Source organism: Nuphar pumila, chromosome 7 (assembly GCF_984573655.1).
Source record: "Nuphar pumila chromosome 7, dmNupPumi1.hap1.1, whole genome shotgun sequence".
Taxonomy (NCBI): domain Eukaryota; kingdom Viridiplantae; phylum Streptophyta; class Magnoliopsida; order Nymphaeales; family Nymphaeaceae; genus Nuphar; species Nuphar pumila.
Window position 1 is genome coordinate 21,853,972 of NC_143255.1, and position 22,195 is coordinate 21,876,166.

A 22,195-nucleotide genomic window follows, 5' to 3' on the forward strand; every position below is an offset into this window, starting at 1 on the left:
ACAAATATATATGTATATGTATAAGTATATACATACGTTTTTACCTCAAGGATGCAGTTTCGTGATCCTTGTCCTATTTATTTTTTTTGCATTTACTTTCTGTTGTGGTCGCGCTTTATGTGCCCAGGCTTACTTTCTGTATTTACTTTTTTGCATTTACTTTATTGTTGCCGCCACGCTTTATGTGCCTAGGCTTACTTTCTGTATTTACGTTTTCTACACTTACCTTTTGTCTTTACGTTTCTACTTTTATTTTCTGTTGTCGCCGCGCTTGATGTGCACAGGCTGATTTTTTGCATTTACTTATGTTTTTATTTTTCTGTTGTTACTTTTCTGTTGTCGTCGGGCTTTATGTGCCCACGCTTTGCTATCGCATTTTTTGTTGTTCGTTGCTTTTGTTCTGAGTTGTCACACCTGGTGCGAGGTCTTGCTTCGTGTGTTCCTCTAATGCAAGCCTCGCAGGGCGTGTGGGTGCGTGTACCAATTTTTGCTCTTTTCGAAGAGATGCAAAATTGCGTACCAATGCTCTAGTCTTGACAAAGGGGTGTCTCTGTGTGGATTACAGACTTCTCGAGTGTGTAACCATGCATAGCAAAGCTAGTGTTTCCCCATACATTGCTAGATGCAGCTATCTTCGACCCAAGTTTTACTTGGGAGGAATGTTTGGATCTGCGGTGATCCTAAGCCTTGCACGATACTTCTATGGTGAAGACTAAGCGTAGACTTACATTATGCAAACTCTGTGTTGGGTTATCTTTTGAGAAACCTATGCCTACCATCGTAGTCGTACCTTTAGACAGGGATGGTATGTTGTACTACGATGAGTAGCATGAGAGGTCGAGGAAACCTCGAAACGTGCAATGAGCAATTTGTTGAAACACACCAAATGGTAATGTTACGCCTTCACAGGCAAGATGCTCGAGTGGGTCTACAGAACCAGAGCATATAGAATGGGGTGGCAGTTAAGTAACCTCATTCACGCCCATTCGCTTCTTACGGTTCATCAAGAGAGAGGATAGATGGTAAAAAACTTCGATGGATAGGTTGTTAACAACCACCGCACAAGCAAATGACTCGGCTTCCCCAGTCATCGGAGTTAGGGGAAAGAAACTACCAAAATTTATCCTAGATGGTAGCTCTCATGGACTTCTGCAGAAGTAGAATGCATCCGTGGCCACAAATGCCTTCGGAGAATTCTCTCTTGGTCACTGGTTGTTCCCTTAGGAGCGGACTCAGTCAACTATCCGAGTTATAAAAAATGAATGGCACAATAAACCCCTGAATCAGTCTCGGTTGTTTATATGTTTCGCGTCTGTGCGTACCCACAGTCCAGCTAATATCGAAACTAAAGATATCTTGTTTACGTTACTGAATGTTGTGCACTACTTACTATGTTGGCTCATATCTTGGGTTGGTTATATGCTTTAGTTAACTATTCTCTGCATGTGAAATCAATTGTACATAAATTACTTGCATACGTAGTTAATTATTCTTGCTATGGCTATTAAGTTCAATTGCTTATCATGCTTTAGCCTTTGTTCCTTATTGTTTTATTTTTTTGGCACCTACCAGTTTTTCGCGAAACTGACCCATTTTATGGGAACAGGTGACGAGTAGGTTTTCTTCAGACAGCCGATGGCGGGATGCGAGATGGCTTGAGACTTCACCCTCCTGCTCGCAGTTTTGAGCCCTGGTTACATGTTTTGGTTTGGAGTTTTGTACAAGGGGAAACCCAAACTTTTGTAGAATGCACAGTTTTCATAATAAATATTTTGGCTCACTGATTTTCTTGTAAAAATGTTTTTGATAATGATGGCTTGACCATGGAATTTTACGGTAACGTGCCCAAAAGTTGTCAACTTGTTTTGCTTTTCAAAAAAATCGTTTTTGCTGATAAAAACTTTGAAAAATGAAAGGTTTTCTAAAGTATTTTTAAAAGTTTACAAGTTTGAAATTTTGGAGCGTTACATAGTGGCCAGTGGCCCATCACATATTCCTCTACAGCCAACTTGTCAATACTATAGTCTGTATTCCTCTCAACAGACTACATAGCTTCCTCTTGTGCAGATATTTTAGGAAACCTGTCAGTGGCTCTCACCAGGGTTAAGTTTGAAGTTACATTCAAGGAATATCATCACTCAAAACCATAATGCAATCAACACGCTGAAAGCATGGATCATGAGAGTGAAGCAGAAGATGTTGACATAAGAGGAACCCTACAAAAGGCTGTTGAAAATCTTGATACAGAACTGTCATGGCTCATAAGTTATCAGCCCAATACTTTAGGGTATGTTTGATGGCTTGTTCAGAATTGGACAAAATGAACAAAAAAGACGAAACAGAACATTGGTTATGTTTATTCCGTATCAATTATACCAAGTTCAACGTTTGTTTGGACTGTACTCGGATGTTGTGTTTCAAATGTCCGTTGTTTAAAGATGATGTGCAGACATCTTGAACAATCATGGCTAATGGGTCGAATAATTCAAGAAATTTCCACTGAATCACCTCTGAGCCATCGATTCTCGGTCGCTCCGACGACAATTTCAATCCAAAACCACCAGGTCTTATAAACCCCACCCAAATCAGACTGAAACTCAAAATCCTTCAATCTAAACAAAAGTATTGAAACCAAACAGAATAAATTCGAATAAAACCAATTTGAACATGAGTAATATTACAACAATAATCATAATCCACCACAAAAACAAATAAAATCTCTGCCAGCAAAACACATTCCAGAAAGAATCTATTAAAATCAAAGAAGATGAGAACAAAAAAAAAGTATAGATTCTGTCTAAAACCTCCAGCATTTCATGATCAACGAAAAGATCACGAGCATACAGCACATTCAAACCAAACAGGACAATAACTCAGGCAATTCAAAACCCAACAAACGAGAAATTAAAAAAAAAAAAAGAAACCCAATGAATGAACAATCGTTTGGAAGAGAAAAATGAGGAGAAGAAGAAGAGGGAGTGAGAGATTTCACCTTGGTGTTGATCTTAAGTGAATGGTAACGAAAGGATTCTTGAGAATAATAGGAGGGTGCTCTGATTCCCGACATTCTCGACCGTCCATAGAGTCAGATCGGGCAGCAGAGAAGGTTGAGAGAAGCATTCTTTCCTCCAGTGCTCATTCAGTCGACCGTACAAAAAGGGCGAGGACGAGGTAGTCGCTGCCGAAGATGAGGGAACCGAACAACCTCGCCGGAGGTAGCTGGGCAACCGGCGCTGCCAAAGATGAGAGAGAGAGGGGGGGGTCAGGCGCCCCCGTCGAGGCATCTGCTTTTTTTTTCTTAAATGTGTTCCCCCTATCCTGTTATTTTCGTAATGGGGGGGGGGGGATGGAACGAAACAGATGCTCATTTTTTTATGCGGCGGACAGTGTTTTGCGCGTCCGCCGCATCCAATGTTTATTAGAAAAAGCATATTTTCATCTTTTTTGTCTTGCGCGATGCGCAGGACGAACCATCAAACATGTCCTTAGTGACAATCCTTTGCCCAATTTTGTTTTCAACTTTTTCAAATCATCAAGCACCATCATCCAACATTTCCATATACCTAGATCCTTTATCCACTTCATGTTCACAAGCCACTTCCATAGCTGTTCCACAACCGATACTATTCCATGGTTTATCTTTCACGCATATAACCTGTTAAATTATAAGTATGTATCCTTGTATATATATACACACTTTTCTTATATATATATATATATTATTTATTTATATTTGTTTTATGTAAACTGAAGGGGTATTTCAATCATTTCCCCTTGTAATAGGTGTCAGTCCTCCAGGGACTGACTTGTCTTTTCTTTTCTATAATTTTTTCATTTTGTATTTTTCTTTTTTTGTTATAGTTGTTGGGCACGTTGGACCAGCCCCTTTGGGTCCTCAAGTGCCTATTTAAATGCACTCTGCTTGTATTTTGTTAATGCTTTCTAAAGCATTTCTAAGTGAAAGAACATATTTTTTAAATGCACTTATGCTTGTCCACAATGGCTTTTGTTGTGTTCTTCACTTGATTGTATTGTCCCTTGGTGGACTAATTGTGCCCGTGTTGTAAGTATTGTACTATACCATATCATACGGTATGGTACAATATGTATCATTACTTTAGGCCTAATTGACACGATACACACTCGTATCAAGATACGGGTGTGTATCTTGTTTGTATTGGGTGTATCCTACGATACACTCAGATACACAATTAGTGCATTTTATGTTGCACTCAATTCGCTTGTTTTTTTTGAAATATATAATAATACGCCTTAAGGTGAGTTTGTGTTCACTCCTAAAGAACTTGAGAGTGATTTAGGGCTTGATTTCTTGCAATAAGAAGTCCTCATTTTTATTTGAACTTAAAAATATTTGGTTATGTAAAATTTTTAAGTATTGAAAAACACTTGGGGATTTTGCTTTTGTTTATGTAAACATGAGTTAGCTTAGTGTTGTTTATTATTTCACAATTTGCATTTTTCTTATGAGATATGCATGCCATTCATAGCAGCTCATGGAGACATAAATGCTTCATATGTGATTTTATAGTTGTATTTTGTGCAATTCATCATTGTTTCATGTGCTATGTTTTTTTAGATTTTTTTCTGATTTTTCTTGATTTTTTAGGAGTTTTTAGAATTTTTTTATTAAAAATTTACGATACGAAATGGTGTTACTTTGGGACCGACCGATACTGGTAACAATACGATACGAAATGGTGTTACTTTGGGCCTGACCGATACGGGTAACGATCTGATACTTACAACTTTGGCTTGTGCACTCTTTTGTTTATTGTTTACTCTTATTGGGTTGTCTACTGTACTTCCTCTCTTTTGATTACATAACCCATTTTCATTCTGGTAGCAGTGCACAATTTATCAGGCCAATATTTTTTAGCACCCAGGCCTCCTAGGTTCAATGGGGAAGTGACCAGTTCTCAAGTTAGCACACCTTCAGCCTTACTACTTGAGGCACTTCCAAAAGGAGCACATCATTTAAGTAATTTGTATATCAGTTTGGTAGGGATTTTAAAAATTGTCATTAGGAAAGATGGAATAATAGCTAATACATGTTTAACCAATGTAATATGGCCAGCACATGAAAGGTATTTCGGTGACCGAACTTGGATCTTTTTTACTGCACTCGCCTCTACCAGTTTTCATTGAGATATTTGGATCTGGCTTTTTTTCAATTATTGTCACTCACGGGTTTAAATCTTATTTTTTAATAATACAAGTTGCAACTGAGTTTTGGTTTCATGAGCATTTATTAGTTGATTGTGATGTCTAAAGCATAAATTTATCACTCCTAAACTATGTCACATAGGTATCGTGCTCAGTTGTCAAAAGATGTGCCTAGGCTGGCTAGGCGTAGGGCCACCGCCTAGGCTTATGGGTCTAGGCGGTAGGGCCCTGTTTTTTACCTAGGCTGCCTAGGTTGTCCATGCCTAAGTCGCAGAGACAGTTATCATGTTTTATTAAACTTTTTTTTCTCTTTTTTTCTTTTTCTTCATTCTCCCTCCCCAAAAGCTTTCTTTTTTTATTCTCTCATTTTCTTCTTTTGTTTTTCTTTTTTACCTTTTTTTTTTCTTCTTCCTCCACTTATTTTTTTTCTTTTTCCTCCTCTTTTCACCCCTTCGCTTAGTTGTGAAAGGCGGAGCCTAGGCGCCGCCTAAGCAGCCTATCTGAGGTAGTCTCTTTGTTGATTGATTTTATATTGTATATATGTTTGTTATTAATTTTAGTAGTTTGTTTACATATTTTGTATGTTTTTTTAAAATATATATATATTTGGGGTACTGCCTAGGCCTCGCCTAATCTTTTTAGGGGCTCACCGCCTAAGCTCCACCTAGCGTCTTTGACAACTAAGGTACCGTGCTGGTGCTGGTGCTGGTGCTGGTGCTGGTGCTGGTGCTGGTGCTGGTGCTGGTGTGACACAACTTAAAGGACCAATTAGAAAATTGGACCTACATTTGGTTGTACTCTAGGGTCGATTAAATTGTGCCAAGTTGACTAATCAAACCAGGAGAAAACCCAATTCTGATTCATAACACCTTGGCCTGTGCCAGGTGTTACATAAGAGAGAGAGAGAGAGAGGAACAAGAGGAGGCTGAGATAGAGAGAGAGTATGTGTGTGCTGGCCAAAGGCATGCTACTAAGAGGTGTGAAGAGGAGTTGCAAAGCCTGTGTAGATGAGCGGTCAATCAGTGCCCAAAACCCCCTTTTAAGCTTTTCCAAAACTGGACAATTTTAGTTTCAGTCAGAATTGAGCGAGTCAAAAATTTGACCAACATGGTCAGATATGGGTTGACCACATTTGATACTGCTTGACTGGAGTCCTGTCATATCCACACCCATGTTGCACCACATCAACACACGTGCATCGACCCCTTAGAAGTACATAAACCCTAAATATAATGACTCAACATCCTATATGTTTTTTGGTAGTTACCAGTAAATCGCTAAATTTTATCTTTTTTGTCATAATATTTCTGGTACTGTACACACGACTTTTCTTTGCATATACAATATGATGTTACTACTTTTATATAATAAACCAAAATCAACAAATTCTCAGAAGAGCCACTGGGTTGACCCAGCTGAGTCAATATGTAAAACCACTTGACGAATTCGTCGGGTGGGGAAGGTAAAAAAGAAAATGGGGGGGCTGATGAAAGAGGAAGGTGGTTCCTCAACCATCTCCCTCCATCACCGTGAAAAGGGGGGGAGGATAAACCTCACCCCCCATGAATGGTGTGCGGGGGCTGAGGGTTATCCTCACCCACATTGAGAGCTCTATAAAGAGCTCTCACGGTGCGCCTCCTACTCACCCTCCTCGACACAAAGAGTGAGAGAAAGTATGAGAAGAAAAAAAATGAGAAAGAGGGGGAGAGAGTTACCAGAGCTCATCGTTGGCGACCACTGCAGGTATGCATCCTTTTCTTCTCCTTTCCCGTTCGGTTAGAAGGTCGGTAGCCATGGTTGTCGGTAAGTTGCATAAAAAAAAAACTCAAACAACAAAGTCGGCTACCATGGTTACCAACCTTGTTGCTGAGAGAGAGAGAGAGAGAGAGAGAGAGGGCCGGCTCTGGTTGTCGGCCCCTCTGCAGCAGAGAGGGAGAAGGGTCGGGAAGGGATTGTGCCCCTTCCGCCTTATACCCAGCTACCGACATGGATTGGTCTCGGTCTGGGTCGCATTGAGACCAAACCAAGTAAAAAAAAAAGGTTCGAACCGGTTTGAGTGTGAACCTAGACTGGGTCGGGTCTGACCAAGACCGACTCGGTTCGATTAAGTTCAAACCAAGTCTGATCAACTATTTTGGACTTGACTCGGTTGACTGAACCGGTTCTGACCGAGTCGGGTCTGACAGGGTCTGAGTTTCCTGTTTGGATCTAGTCTCATCTAGACCAGACCTGATCTAGATCCAATTGGTCTGGATCGATCCAAATTGAATTGGATCCAAACAAAATTTGTGTTTGGATCTTGTTTGACAAATTTAGATCCAGATCAAACTGGATCTAGTTTAGATCAGTGTTGGATCCAGACATGAGATGAATCAATTATGGATCCAAATCAAAATTGGGTTTGGATCTAGTCTGATAGTTCTGGATCTAAATCAGAACCGGATCTTAATCCAGTTTGAGATTAATTATGAATTTTGATAATCCAATTAAGTTTTTAAACCAAACTCAGATGGGTCGAGACTAGGTTGAGTAAATCTAGTACTCTAAACTCATACCGAACATGTTTTGACCTAGGATGAGTTAGGTCAAATCATAAGAGTTGAAATGACCAAATTACCCTTAAGTGTACCTAATATTCGATTAAGTAAAATGTGTATGACTTTGCACTTTGAACTCATAATTGAGTGAGGTTTGATGCATTGGACTCGTATCGTAGAGGAGAATCTTCTCGTGCTCTAGTTTTGATCAAATTGAAGGCACACAAAAATCGAGGTCTAACGAGTCAACTCGAGAGGAGTATTTTGGTAATTTTATAAAAATATAAAGGTATGTATATTAATATGAACATGCTTGTGTGATGATCAAATTTTGTTGTTAGAGCCTCTTGAGACTCGATTGTGATCAGAGTACAACATTCATATTCGAGGTAAGGGATATTATAAGTAATCTTAGTGGTGAACAAACCATATTGTGTTGCATGTTATTATTGTTGTTGTATATTAATATGTTTAGAAATGTAGCTCTTGGGTGTAAACATAATATGTATAAAATGACAATGCATGAGTTTATTGCAATGAGATGACTATATGCGCACACTAGTCATAATATGTTATGCATATTAGAAAGAGATTGTTTTATGATAACATATCTATGTTATAATCTTCGAATAACATGCATTGTGATGAGATTGTGATTAGCCTTGAGTCCCTTGAATCTGGTCGTATCACTTGAGTTTTTATATTGAAATTAGCATGCTTAGCCCTTTAAATCCTGAAAGTGGTGACCTGTGAAAAGGGCTATCTGCTTCACGGCCAGAGTGCAATCACCATAGAGAGTGGGCCGCATGTGATTTAACGACGTAGAGACTCTACCTCGTTGCATGCTTAGTATAATACAAAGTGTGAACCCTAATGCCATTTTGAGATTGAGAGTGAGATCCGTCATGATTATTTTATGATAGCACTCGTGAGAGAATGAGTAAAACACGAGTTTGAGAGTAAGGTTCAACGTAATGAACTTAAAATATGACTTAAGGTTATATTCACACTGCATCTGGGACTCTAGACAACCATGGATGGTTGAAAGTTATTATGGTTAGGATATAGCATGAACCATGCCAAATTTGAGTTTGAGCCTGACCTCCCGGTTAGCTACCGGTGGGGTCCTCCTTGTTGTTTCACTACAGTGCCTAGTGATTCGGGAATCACTGTGAGTGTATGGTTTATAGTCTGGCCAACAATGTAGAATTTGAGTATTTTACACGAGTTGCTACGCCCATAGACGGCTACGACCAGTATAGCCGACCTAGTGTTATAATATGGTATGCAGTATTATGAAAAGCGTTGAGGTATAGCGAAGCGCTCCACCAAAAACCGAGGTGAGGCGTAAGCCTCGAGGTGTAAAGCGTAAGCTTTAAATTTTTTTTTTGAAAACTTTACAAATTTTATAAAAAAAAATATCTAAAAATACAAATAAATAAAGAAATGCTTTATTGATGAAATAACAACCAATAAGAAATAGAAAGTCTCAAATGAGAACTAAAAAATATGAGATTAACATATAAAAGTAACTAAAAACTGATTATATAATTGGAAAATATATGAGATTAACCAAAAAAAGTTAAAATATACTAAGAAACTTATTACATAACTGAAATAACTGAAAAATATATGAGATTAACCTACAAAAGTTAAAATATATGAGATTATTCTAAAAAATATGAGATTAACATATAAAAGTAACTAAAAAAATGATTATATAACTGGAAAATATATGAGATTAACCAATAAAAGAAAAAATATACTAAGAAACCATTTACATAACTGGAAAATATATGAAATTAACCAACAAAAGTTAAAATATATAAGATTATTCTAAAAATATGAGATTAACATATAAAAGTAACTAAAAAACTGATTACATAACTGAAAATATATATGAGATTAACTGTAACGCCCCGAAATTTAACCCAAATTTTTAGAGGATTTTTTTTTTATAACAACGGAAACAACCATTTCATTGGGTTAAGCATTCAGGCGCATTACAGGAGTGATCAAGCAACAACGTTTATTTTATTCCAAATCAGAGTTTCTAAATAACAGGAATAAGAATAAATTGAAATTTAATCTAATATGTCCCGAGAACACAATAAATCAATATCTCGATCAATGCCCCATCCTGCAACAGCTCATGACATTCTATTCTTCACATGAAAAATGGTAAATTTATAGGAATTAGATTACAACTATCGAACTAGGAAAATACTGTGAATTTGGCAAATATACTAAGTAACAAGTATGCAAGGAATTTGTTTAATTACAGGCAATAAGGCATAACACTAAGCATAGCATGAGAATCAGAACATGACTAACTATTATGCTTTGCCAATTTGAGTTTCTAACTAGTATATATGAACACTAACATAAACAAATCAACAATCATAGGAATAAAGAATTTATTTCATGCTAAGTTAACTAATGACAGATGAAAACGCAAAGTAAATAACATGAACTGAAGTACTACATCAACAAATTTTAAGAATCTAACTAACATATGTGAACAATAGCAGGCTCAAATCAAACTCACAGATATACTGAATTTATTTTATGCTAATTTAAACAATCACATGTTAAAAGTAACTATTAACATGTTAAAATGCAAACCTACCAACTCTCTGCTCAAACTGATGTACACAAGATATTTTTAGTTAGTGTTTTTCTTTAATTATCCCGTGGGTGCACGCGGGCCAAGGCAACCATTTCAGAAGAGAACATTCAGGAGTTTATTATGCATTGGTGTTTTATTAACACGAACGTTCTAATTGAAACTGTAACCTTAAGGGAGCGGTAAATAACCGAGAGAACCTCCCAAAGGCCCAAAACCAAAATAGAATGCATCCCTAACTTCTGCAGAAGAACGTGGAACTACTGCCTAAGACAAATTTGGTAGTCTGGGTCCCCTAACTCCGAGAACTGAGGACAAACGAGTCGTTGTCGCTCTAAGCCAGAAACACATGTCCTCGGAGTTTTGTACCACCTACCCTCTCCAAGGTAAGCTCGAATCTGAGTGGATTGCTCTCTTAGTAATTTATATTTCCCGATGTGTCTGGGTTTTTCCCGAACTGTACACAGTCGTTGAAGACAGGAGTTCCCCAAAAATTTGATTCCTACTATTGTAGTAGTAGGTCCCCAAAATTTATACTTTAGAATGGTGCAATAACCCAAAATTTATCCATTTAATTGTATAGACCCACTCAGAGTGCTCCGGTACCTTTAAACCGTCAAGCACGGTTACCCCGGTACTTTTAAAACAATTAGGCATCACAAAAGCTAAATTTAAGTTTCTCATCAATGTCATTGATATTGCGCACAAGTTTAACACCCCAAATACCTGCATCGGGTATCCATTTAGTTATGCAGACCCAATCAGAGTGCTCTGGTACCTTTAAACCATCAAGCACGGATGCCCCGGTACCTTTAAACCAGTCGGGCGAAAATATTTATATCTTTTAATTTTCATGTGAATTCACCTTATAATTTTGATGGTCCATGCATGACCCTCAACACCCTGGCTTGACACTCATGTGTCCACAACAAATTGACCCGTAGGTTCGGTTACCAGATCATTATTCTTCATCATTATTTTTTTTCCAATAGCAAATGGCCACAACCTACCATTAGGTTTTAGATGATATACAACTTGATGGGCATTTTGGACATTTCAGTAAATATGCATTTGAACATCAGAAGTTATCCCTTAATATTCATTTGAATCATCAATTTACTATGCCACTAAATATGCATTTGAGCATCATCTTACATGCAGCTAACTATGCATTTGAACCACAACTGAATATGTAGCTAACTATTAAATTGAATAGCAACTTGATATACAACTAAATAAGCATTGAGCATTAGAGCATTTGTAGCTTAAGAGGCACAAGAGAATATGCAACTTAATAGGTATGTAAGCTTCAAAATTTTGCAGCTTAACAGGTAAAAGCATAACAGGCATAATCAATATTTCAGAACCAATTGCATATAGAGTTTACGTAGAAAATGCAGAGCCTACAAGCATGTGCCATTAAATATTCAAAACTCAGCTATATATATATATATACATAACAAATAGAACTATCAACTTATATTTATTGAATTAACTTATGTATGTCCTGTACATGCTTAGACACTGACTTGTGTCAAAACCCAAAGTTTCTCAACATACACTGTGATCTGAGTATTAACCTATCAGAAGATGTGGTAGTGTGATCATGGAACCATACTCCGAACATGGCATATCTTGAGCATTCATATGTCAAGATCCACGATATTTTAACAGAAGAGATAATGATACTAATCTCTATGCATAATACACTCATACTACATCCACATGTAGACAGATCAAATACCCATCAAATCTGTAGAATACGACTAGGCTGTTGGTATTCATAACTGTAAAAACTGCATAACAAAACAGCAGGGTACACGTATGATGTGGGTGTTCATACGTCAAAAATTTCCTGGGTGCCCTACCAATACACACCAGCTGGACAGTTTCTCAAACAACACAAATTTTTTCTTTCTGTCTCTGCCAGACAGACCATGCTGCCACACAGTTTTGATTAAGTGCATATGTTATCGTTCATACATCAATTGACGATTTTACAAGGCCTTTTGATTTCCAAACCAAAACACATTCTCAAAAACCTACGAATCATGATTTTCAGCAGGGAATAAACAGTAACAGTTTAATGATTGAGTAAAGCAAGATTTTCATAACCTAAAAGAAAAATCGAAAATCATCTAACACTATCCACCTAATAATGTCACCTAATGATGTAGCCAAACTAACACTTTCAACCACACACACACACACACACACACACATATATATATATATATATATAAAGGATGATACATAATTGGCCATATGTCCTGATAAAACCGAACCATCATCTTTCTACTATTTACAATACAATAGCTATTCAACAAAAAAAACAGAAGACACTCACTAGCATACAAGTAATTATTGAGTTACGTAAACAATCATAACTCAGTCACAGAATGAGTTTGGTCTTGTACTTAACCGAAATAAACTCCTTGTATTCTTGAGTACTCAACAGAAAATGAATACATTCAATGTTTTTAACACAAAAATTCTCAGTTTGTAATTGAGCTTAATCTATATTCACTTCTGCTAATAACTGTACTGCAGCACCGTAGATTTTAACATGTATGCCAAATGCCAAAACAAGTCTCAAGTATATTTATATTGATATACGCCAGCTTATCTAGGCATATCAAAAGTGATTATATGACACAACTCAGGATTGTGTCCAAGGACTAATGCATTCAGCCAGATTGTAACTTGACAATATATAATTGACGGGCTATGTTCTGGATCTAGACATGTACCACCAATCTGTCTTTATCGCACCAACAAAAACATTTCATAAAGGAATTCAAACAAGCATGCATATTAGTCTCTGGATTTGGCTCTAAACCATAAATTTGCAGTTCATCAAATACCATCACGACTCTGGTTAACATGATTTTAAAACAGACAGATATGCTCACACAGATTTTACTCAATAAAAGATATATAATAACAAAAGAATCCATTATGCTAACCTACAAAACTTTACACTTACGCAGGCCATAGAGTTCTCATATAAAGTTCCACGTGGAAACACGCTTAGCAAACAACCCGTATATTGTAATACACACCGACAGGGGTTTTGTGTTTACACTGTTTTCATCTCTTATTACCTACAGAGATTAAAGGCAGTGAAGTCTGATCTGAGCAAGGGCTTAGCAGGGGTATTGGTATTACCCAAACCCAGTACACGAGAAACCCATTAATCGGGTTTAACACATTGTCAGATCTGGGATTCCACTTTCACACGATTTAACCCCCATGACAGGGGTTATGGGGCCCTATTTCACATCCTTGGCACATATACACCAGAAAAGCACATTAACCCTACATCCCACAATTTTTCGATTTGAGGATTCACGGCAAACCCAAAACCCCAATTTTTCGAGTTGAGAGTTACAGCAAATCCAAAGCATGCTTGAAAACTTAGTAAATATGCAAAATCACAGTAAACCTACCTGTTTCCGGCGTTTGGTGGTTGCTGCCGCAAGTGGAAGGGTCTGCCTGCCTCAACCGCACCGCAACCGTAAAATTAAAATAACGTGATCCCTCTCGTAGGAGTAACATAACACTGTAACTAACAGTGGATAGTTTCAGCGATTTAACAGAATAGAATGGACATTCAGACCTATCATGCTAACGGTATAGCTACCCAATTCTTTTTTTTTCTAAGTAAGAAAAATAATAGATATGGATTTCTACTTATCGAATCAAACCACACAGACCGAGCAAAAATTTTGTAGGGAAAAGTGTTCAGCCGTGCATAGGCGACATCCACCCAGGGAAATAAAACAGGGAAGTCACGGCTGTCACGAATCAGGGTATATGCCCTTATCAGAAATCCAAAAACCCCTCATTATTATTCGAACACCCCTATAGCATCTAGATTTTCACAGCAGCCAAAATCCTCAAATCTGTCGATTTGGGGTTTACGGCAACCCACACACCACGCTCAACCCACAGAATACCCTAAAGAAAAAAAACAGAAAACCTACGTGTTCGGTGCTTCTCCTCTGAGATGCCATCGTTGGAGGTGCAGCCGACCACTCTTGCTCCATTGGAAGGTTGTCGGCGACGGCAGTGGCGGCGGCGGTCGAACGCAGGGAGCGAGAGGAAAGGTCGGGTGACGGGGAGAGAGAGAGAAAAGGAGAGTGAGGAAGGAAGAGAGAGAGCATGAGAGGAAGAGGGTGAGGAGAGGGGAGTAATATAGGAAGGGTGGCCCCCGGAAAGGAAGGGAATCAGTTACCTTCCCCCCCCCCCCCTTTCCCTCAGCGGCTGCACCCCCCCAGCCTTTTCTCTCGACATGTTAGGGTTCAAAATGAACCCTAACACACGACTTATCGGGTAGGGTTTTTTTTTTCACTTAACTCTTTACACGAGGCGCGGCTCGGGCCCGGGTCCGAGACCCGGGATCCAACCGCAGGTTTGGACCTGCGCCACCTTTGCGATGTGGATCCGCAGGTTGGATCCAAATAGATCCAACTGTGGATCCCTCGGTATATATATATATATATGTATATATATATATATATATATATATATATATTGTTTATATTTAAATTTTTATAATATTATTATCATTCATCATTTTTTTTCTATTTCTTTCTCTCATACTTATATATCTATATGAGAATATATATGTAGATCCGTTATGGATCCTGGATCCAAAACTGGGATCCCAGGCCCAATTCAGAAAATTATGTATTATTTTAAAATAATTTCAAGTAAATAAATAAAAAAATTTGAGGTTATTACATTAACCAACAAAAGTTGAAATCAGTGTTATTAAAAACGCGCCTCAAGGCACAAAAAGCGTGCATCGCCTCAAGGCGAGGGGCTTTGTGCCTTGAGGTGCAGGCTTGAAGCGCAAATGCATAGAGGCGTACGCCTCATAGGCCTTGAGGCGTACGCCTCGAGGCGAGGCGCGCCTCACGGTGAGGCATGCACACCTCGTGATTATGGTCAAATGAGGGTCAAAGCCCTCATTTGACCATAATTAAAATCTTGCCCCCGACCTTAACGAGAGTCGGGGGCCCTAATTAATCTCTCGTCTCTCATAATCTCTCCCTCTCTCTCACAGTCTCTTTCTCTCTCCCTCTCTCTCGCATCCCCTCGCCCTCTCTCTCATAGTCTCTCGCAGCCCCTCTCCCTCTCTCTCACAGTCTCTCGCAGTCCCTCTCTAGTGTCTCTCCCTTATCGGCCTCCTCCTTCTCGCCAGAAGCAGTTGCGACGCCGGAAGCAGCCATACCCCAGGTAACCCGACCCCTTCATTCTTTTTCCTTTGTATCTGCCTCCCTCTCTTGAATCTTTGTAGCAGGCAGGGGCACGACCCCTACCGTGCGATTTATTCCGGCAGGCCCGACCCCCTTCGTAGACCTTGCGACCAAGGTTGGGAAGTTGGTTGTACCAATGTTTATAGAGAAGAGCATTGGGTAAACGAACCAAACTAAAAGCCTTGTTCAGGCTCGGTTCGATTACAGCCTAGCCGAACATGAGCTTGCACAAGCTCGAGCTAGCCAAAACTGAGTTGGCTCGTTAAGCAGAACTAGGTTTTTTTTTACAAGCCACAACAAAAATGAACCAGTGACCTCATTGTTTTTATCATATTTGCATAACCAGTTCATTTACTCTTATGTTTGTTGGCATATGATAAACCTAATCGTGCTCGTTTCACTTATATTGCACGAACTGCTTCTTGCTTCTTGCTCAGCTCACTGAGCTCAAGTCTGAATGAGCTTTGTGCAAGCCAACTGAGCCGAGCAGTGAGCTGCTTTGTTCGCTTACCATCCCTAATAGTGGGGTGAATGAGATAGTTGGATGGTAAAGTTGCACTAATCTTTTTTTTTCATAGAAAATGTTGGGGAGCTCAATTCTGGGGATGATTTCTCTGCGTAAGAATTAAAAAAGTAGCATTTAATATATATTTTGAATTATTTCGATAGAAATGTATAAAAGATGCAGTAAAATATCACAAAATTATTCTTGTATATTGATTAAAAGGTCAAAAAAATTGGTGTTCTCGTGCTATGTTTCAAAAAATTTATAAACTCCCATCTCAAACTCTTTCGTTTGTGGGTACACCCTTATTGAGTTGGTGGTTCAGTGGCCACATTTTGAATGACCTTACTTCAGGCCAGTCAGTGGCGCTTTTCTACATGAAAGATATTAGAATTAAATACATTTTCATTAGTTATATTCATTTGTGCATGTGGCAGCATTCCATTGTTTTTTTTTCTTATTTATTTATAATTTTAGATAATTTTTATAGTTTTTTTAAGTTTAAAAAAAAAATTGAGGCTTACGCTTTACGCCTCGCCTCAGATTTTGGTGGAGCGCCTCGCTACGCCTCAACGCTTTTCACAACACTGGTTGAAATATATTAAGAAACTAATTACATGACTGAAATAACTGAAAAAATATACGAGATTAAGCAACAAAAGTTAAAATATAGTAATATACTAAGAAACTTATTACATAACTGAAATAACTGGAAAATATATGAGATTAACCTACAAAAATCTTTTTGATTATATTTCAGAAGTCTTGTAAAAAAAAGTTTTGCGCCTTGAGGCACAGAGGGTCGCGCCTTTCGCGCCTCAAGGCGTATTTTTTATAACATTGCTGGTGTGAGTGAGTATGATTGAAAGAGTTAAGAGAGAAATTTAAAACATACAAACTTTGTATGGTGTGTCGAAAACTAAACTCAGATTAGGGGCTTAGAGCTCACTACAGTTGTAAGTTAAAATCATTTATTACTTATAATTATTCTTTAATAAGTTGTAGACTCACCCCTGTATAATTACAATTGTAGGTGTCAGGAACACTAGTGCAGGTAGGACGTGATCAGCTACTCCAACTTTGCAGTAAAGTACTTGTTAGTTTCATTTGTTGTCATTGAATACTCATGTAATTATTATTTTCATATGTTATGAATGATAAATTTGTAAAAGAAATCGAGTTTATTAGAAAAAAAATTTAGCCATGTTTTCTCTGTATGAACTCTGTATGCTTTCTTTCTGGGAAGTAATACCAACTAGACTTGAACTCTCGAAGTCCCAAATCAAAATATTACACAATACAAAACAATATTAGTAACAAATCACTAGGTTTTCAAACTACATCAAAACATGGTAAGGAAATTGGAGGTGTCAAATATTAGAAGCAATTGAAAAAAGAATAAGGAAACCATTATCACATTACATTGTTTATGAGCACATAGAAAGATGGAGCTAACCTGTCCAGGCCCCCAAGGTACTTTTCGTAGATGGAGAAAGTCAGACGACCCCCAACAGAGCTAGTAAGTACATCAAAAAGATCATGACATGTAATTACATCTGCAATACTGGGTATGGCTGGAGCAATTCGACAAAACGCCTCTTTCCCAACACTATTATCAGTATCAACCTGGCACAAGAAATATGTATAAACAACTTAGGAAAACAACAAAAGGACTTAGAACCATCAACAGGAATATCAGTATCCAGCAAATGATTCATGATCAAGATAAGGCATTCAAATATATAAATCATAGAAAAGTGCTTCGGTCAATATTCATTTTCCAACTTTGCAATAACATATATAAGTGCCCTAGGAGTTCCTTCCTTCCTTTAAAGGGAATGTAGTGATTCAAAAAAAAAAACAGATCAATAACTTTTCTTTTTTCCCATAGATAATATATGAAAAACTTACATTAACCAAAGGTTGGCTGGTTTCTTGTGGAAATTCCCATGAAAGCATCATATCATAAGTTAGTCGTCGAAAGTTTTTATCACTGAGATGCCCTTTTTCTTGAGTAACTAGAGAAAAAATCTGGAAACAGCAATACTCCAAGAAGTTCCTTCCAAATCGTAATGGATGCTTAATAGAGTCTGAAGCCTCAGAATCGAAGTTTCTACGGAGCTCATCCATGGGTATGTCAAGAATTCTGCATTGAATCAATAGTTTAAAGCAAATTAAGCACATGGACTTATGTAGGACAAAACAAACCCTAATCTTAACAACTGATCCTTGTCAAAGTATCTCCTTGATACAGGTTATAAATCAGGATGAAGAATTATGACTTCCAATTTCTTAATAATCACTATCTTGACATATATCAGATATGAACTTTCAATGATAGTAAATGAAGGTAACATTTAAATCCACCTTAAATCTCAAACCAAGAGAAAAGACATTAACATATTCTGCAGCAACAAATTAACCATGATTTGATCCTCTTATTCTTAAGCCATTTATAGTTAAAATTCCAAAGTACTTAAATGTTATGTATGAATCAATTAAGAAAAAGAACTTGACTAATCTTCAGAGGCACTTGAATAACCTTTGCAGGGCCTGCAAATCATATAACTTCCTGCAAACATAAATTTATGCACACTAGTATCTGAAAAATAGGCAGGGTTTTGACTTGCAATTACCTAAGGCTAATAGAAATTTACATATCCAAGTCATATTGGAATTTTTAAACTCAGTACCAATCATATTTCATTTTCTGTTCATTTGACAACATTAAACATTGCAGGAAATAAGCACCCAAGAATCTGACTTCGACAGAAATAGAGAAGATCCTTTTCTGATTATTTTGTTTTCTGAGATGAAAGTGTCTTAGTTCTTGAGACACTTAAAGCAAGGAGATATTTGAGTCTATATTGGACTTATTTGACGATGGCTTCTCCTGAGCATCAGTACTGTATTTTAATTTATTGGAGAAACAAAATATTTTTAATAATGTGAGCAATGACTATCTTCTTCAAAAATTAGACTGCACCCATTGCACAAGTAAATTTATAGTGAATGCTTTCAGAAGGAGATGCCCTTCATGATTCTTTTCAGACATCAAGGAGTAAACTAAAACAAGCTCTTTTGATGGTAAATACTGTTATTTTACCAGAAAAGTTGCAAAGAGTTCGGAGATTATTTCCGAATTGCAATGTCACAAACTTCTTTTAAAAAATCACGTTTCTTATTGCATCACTGGCTGCACATTTAGAGTCTAAATTATTTTTTATTTCATTTCTCTTCTTTCTTGATTCTCTAGTAGCAAAAGTTGATTCATAGTAGGAAGCATATGTGATGCATCAACAAATCTGTACAGATTTTGGCATCAATAATGAGAAGTGGCTCCCTCTTAGGCCAACCAAAATCACCTCCTTCCTAGGTTGTGGGTTCTAGTTTTAGCTTTATATAGGAATGAATGGGGAAATACAGCTTAGGCAAACAACTTCAACTGATGGAACAAGGCAGATCGTGATAAAGCTTAAGTAGTCTAGCTCAGATCCTGTGGGTCCTCCAAAGAGCATATTAAGATGATTATTTTACCAAATATCATGGACAGGATGATACAAATTTGAACTTTGCATGGATTACTATATACATATAAAGGACATGCTCAATCTTTGTATCATGATGAACACTTTATGTGGCACACTCAATCCTGCATGAGACAATTGGATATCCAAAAGAAGGATTTTTCAGCAAACATAGTGAGTGACAAATGGCTTGGAAATGTTTCCACTATAAATCTTACTTTTGGACCTCTGTAAGCTCTGTCCAATGTCCTAATGAAGCAACCATTAGCTTTTGTGATAAATTCTCCAAGATATTAGTTTTTTCAACACACCTTTTAAATATAAATTCCTCTAAAAATTTATAGAGAATCAGAAACGAAATAATGCTCCACTGATCAGATCCTAATTTTACCCAATGACAATGATCAACCCAAGAGATACAACAACATCATAATGCATAAACTACAAAATATATTTCCTAAGGTACAACATCCCAAATTTATCACCCAAAGATGTTCAATTATTTTCCACTCACAATGTACAATCACTGTCATAAAGAGTTTAGCTTTCTGTGTTTAACTCTAGCCAAATTCATCAACTTAATGTTACACTATGAGTTCCTTCTCTGCTTAAGTGCCCCCTCAATATCTAGAAGTTGAACAATCTTCCTGTAGACAATCTGCAATTTTTGACATACCAGCTTGTTTGATTTCTTGAAAATATGTAGAAAGGTATGGCAACATTGTACTGCTAATGTTAAATTTTATGCTATTTCCTGCTCGATGCATGCAGTCGTAAAAATTCCACACTTAGAATTTACTTTTCTAGAAGATCTGGCGACTGATAGATTTCATGCAAAAGCATGCTAAAAATTATTTATGTATGTTATCGTATCCTTGTGAAGCGGGCAAAGAATCATTTCCTCATTTATTATTAAGTCGGTCGTGCAATCTACAAGAAAAATCTACATTCATTCGGAAACACTAAAATGAAAACAGCCCTCGCCAAGAATCAAGTGAAAAGCATAGCAAAACAAGCACAAATCTATTCCCATCGCGAATTACCGATGCGTTCAATGTATATTTCAATGGGAAGAAAATAGCTTTCCTGAATTCCAAACTAAACAACAGAATTCAAAGCAGAATCAACTGTAATTGAGATCTAAGACGAAAAGCAACTTACTTCGAGCAGCGCCCCACGACGGAATTAGCAATGGGGGACAGCTCCAAGAACCATTTACGGCGTCCCGAAGGAGACCTGCCCATTTCTTCCTCCACCTGATCATCTGAACTCTTACCACCCAGCACCCATTTGAAAGACCCTTCCCTCACAATCCCCTCCAACACGTTTCTGGTCCTGTCCATCATCTTGATACAACAACAGAACAACCGAGATTCCAATTCCCCCAACTAAAATCCCACAATTCTCACCTCTATTCCTACCACCAACGCCACCCAAGGATCACCAAATTTGCAGATACCCTTTCTCCCCAAGAACCCAAATTCACCAACCTATCATTAAAAACCCATCCAAACAGCCATCAATTCTTACACCATCTAAGCCAAAAGGCAAAACCCAGATTCCCATATCCTTTCTTCACACTAATATGAGATGCTTCAGATTGGGGATGATGCTAAAAAAAAAGAAAAGCAAAAGAAGAAAAGTTAATTCAAGAAATAAAGCTAAGAATAAAAGAAGACCACCTACTTTCTCTTTTCTCCAATATATACAATAGAGAAAGAGAGAGGGAGAGAGGTGGGTGGTTATCTTCTCTTACAGGCGGTGGAATTCTTGGGATTTAGTTAAACGGTAAGAGGGTCTCGTCAAGTGGCAAAGACAGAAGGGAAGAAGTGTTTTGCTGCTGACACAGTGCATTGCAACGCGTTTTGGAAAACAGGGCAAACTACGTTATCTGTTGGAGTAAGGCTTCGAGGGCGCAAGCCGCTGTGACAAACAGATTTTTACTGTCGTGAGTTTTACAAAGTGATGAAGCGGTGACCTGTTGGTGATCGGTAGTTTTCGGAATCGGGGCGGCTCACCTGCCCATCTAGGTCATATGCGTAATTACTGACTAATGTTGAATTAAAGAACTATTGATAAGAAACTAATGGCTTTTCATATTTTCTTTTCATCTTTTGTAAATTTGAGCTTAAGGATTTAGGATGGAAGAAAAATTACTAATTTTGTTTATCTTTAACTTTTAAATTTAGGTGAAATTTAAATTAAATTTAGGTTAAAATCAATTTAAATTCAAGCAGAATTCAAGAGTTTAAGTTAAACTAGGACTTTAGTTAGATTCGTTATGAGCCGTAAATCCGATAGGAGATCCGTTTTAACAAATTTGAATTTTGGTTGAAGTATAAAACATATTTTTTAAATTAGACCAACCTCTATTTTGAGTTTTTTTCACTTAGATCGGATAAAGAAATAGATTGAACTCATAGGGTGAGTCACTTCGAACAACGTTATTATTATTCTAGTAACATTTTTTGTTGATCGGTAGCTTACCTATTAAATTGGAGTTGACCTTGACGTTCTTCATTTTGAGGGCATCAAAATCAACTATCTACACG

General features: G+C 37.5%; 1 protein-coding gene across 1 annotated transcript in view; it reads right to left on the bottom strand.

Moving 5' to 3' along the window:
• LOC149831486 (uncharacterized) overlaps nucleotides 1-21,530 on the bottom strand; it is a 58,493-nt gene extending 36,963 nt beyond the window's left edge. Inside the window, exons 1-4 of the mRNA XM_090013916.1 lie at nucleotides 21,400-21,530; nucleotides 20,805-21,255; nucleotides 18,028-18,262; nucleotides 17,573-17,742 (exon numbers count right to left, since the gene is read on the bottom strand). Of these exons, the coding sequence (XP_089870042.1) occupies nucleotides 17,573-17,742; nucleotides 18,028-18,262; nucleotides 20,805-20,989 (590 nt within the window). The 5' untranslated portion in view covers nucleotides 20,990-21,255; nucleotides 21,400-21,530. The remainder of the gene's footprint in view (nucleotides 1-17,572; nucleotides 17,743-18,027; nucleotides 18,263-20,804; nucleotides 21,256-21,399) is intronic.
• Between the last annotated feature and the right edge of the window lie 665 nt (nucleotides 21,531-22,195).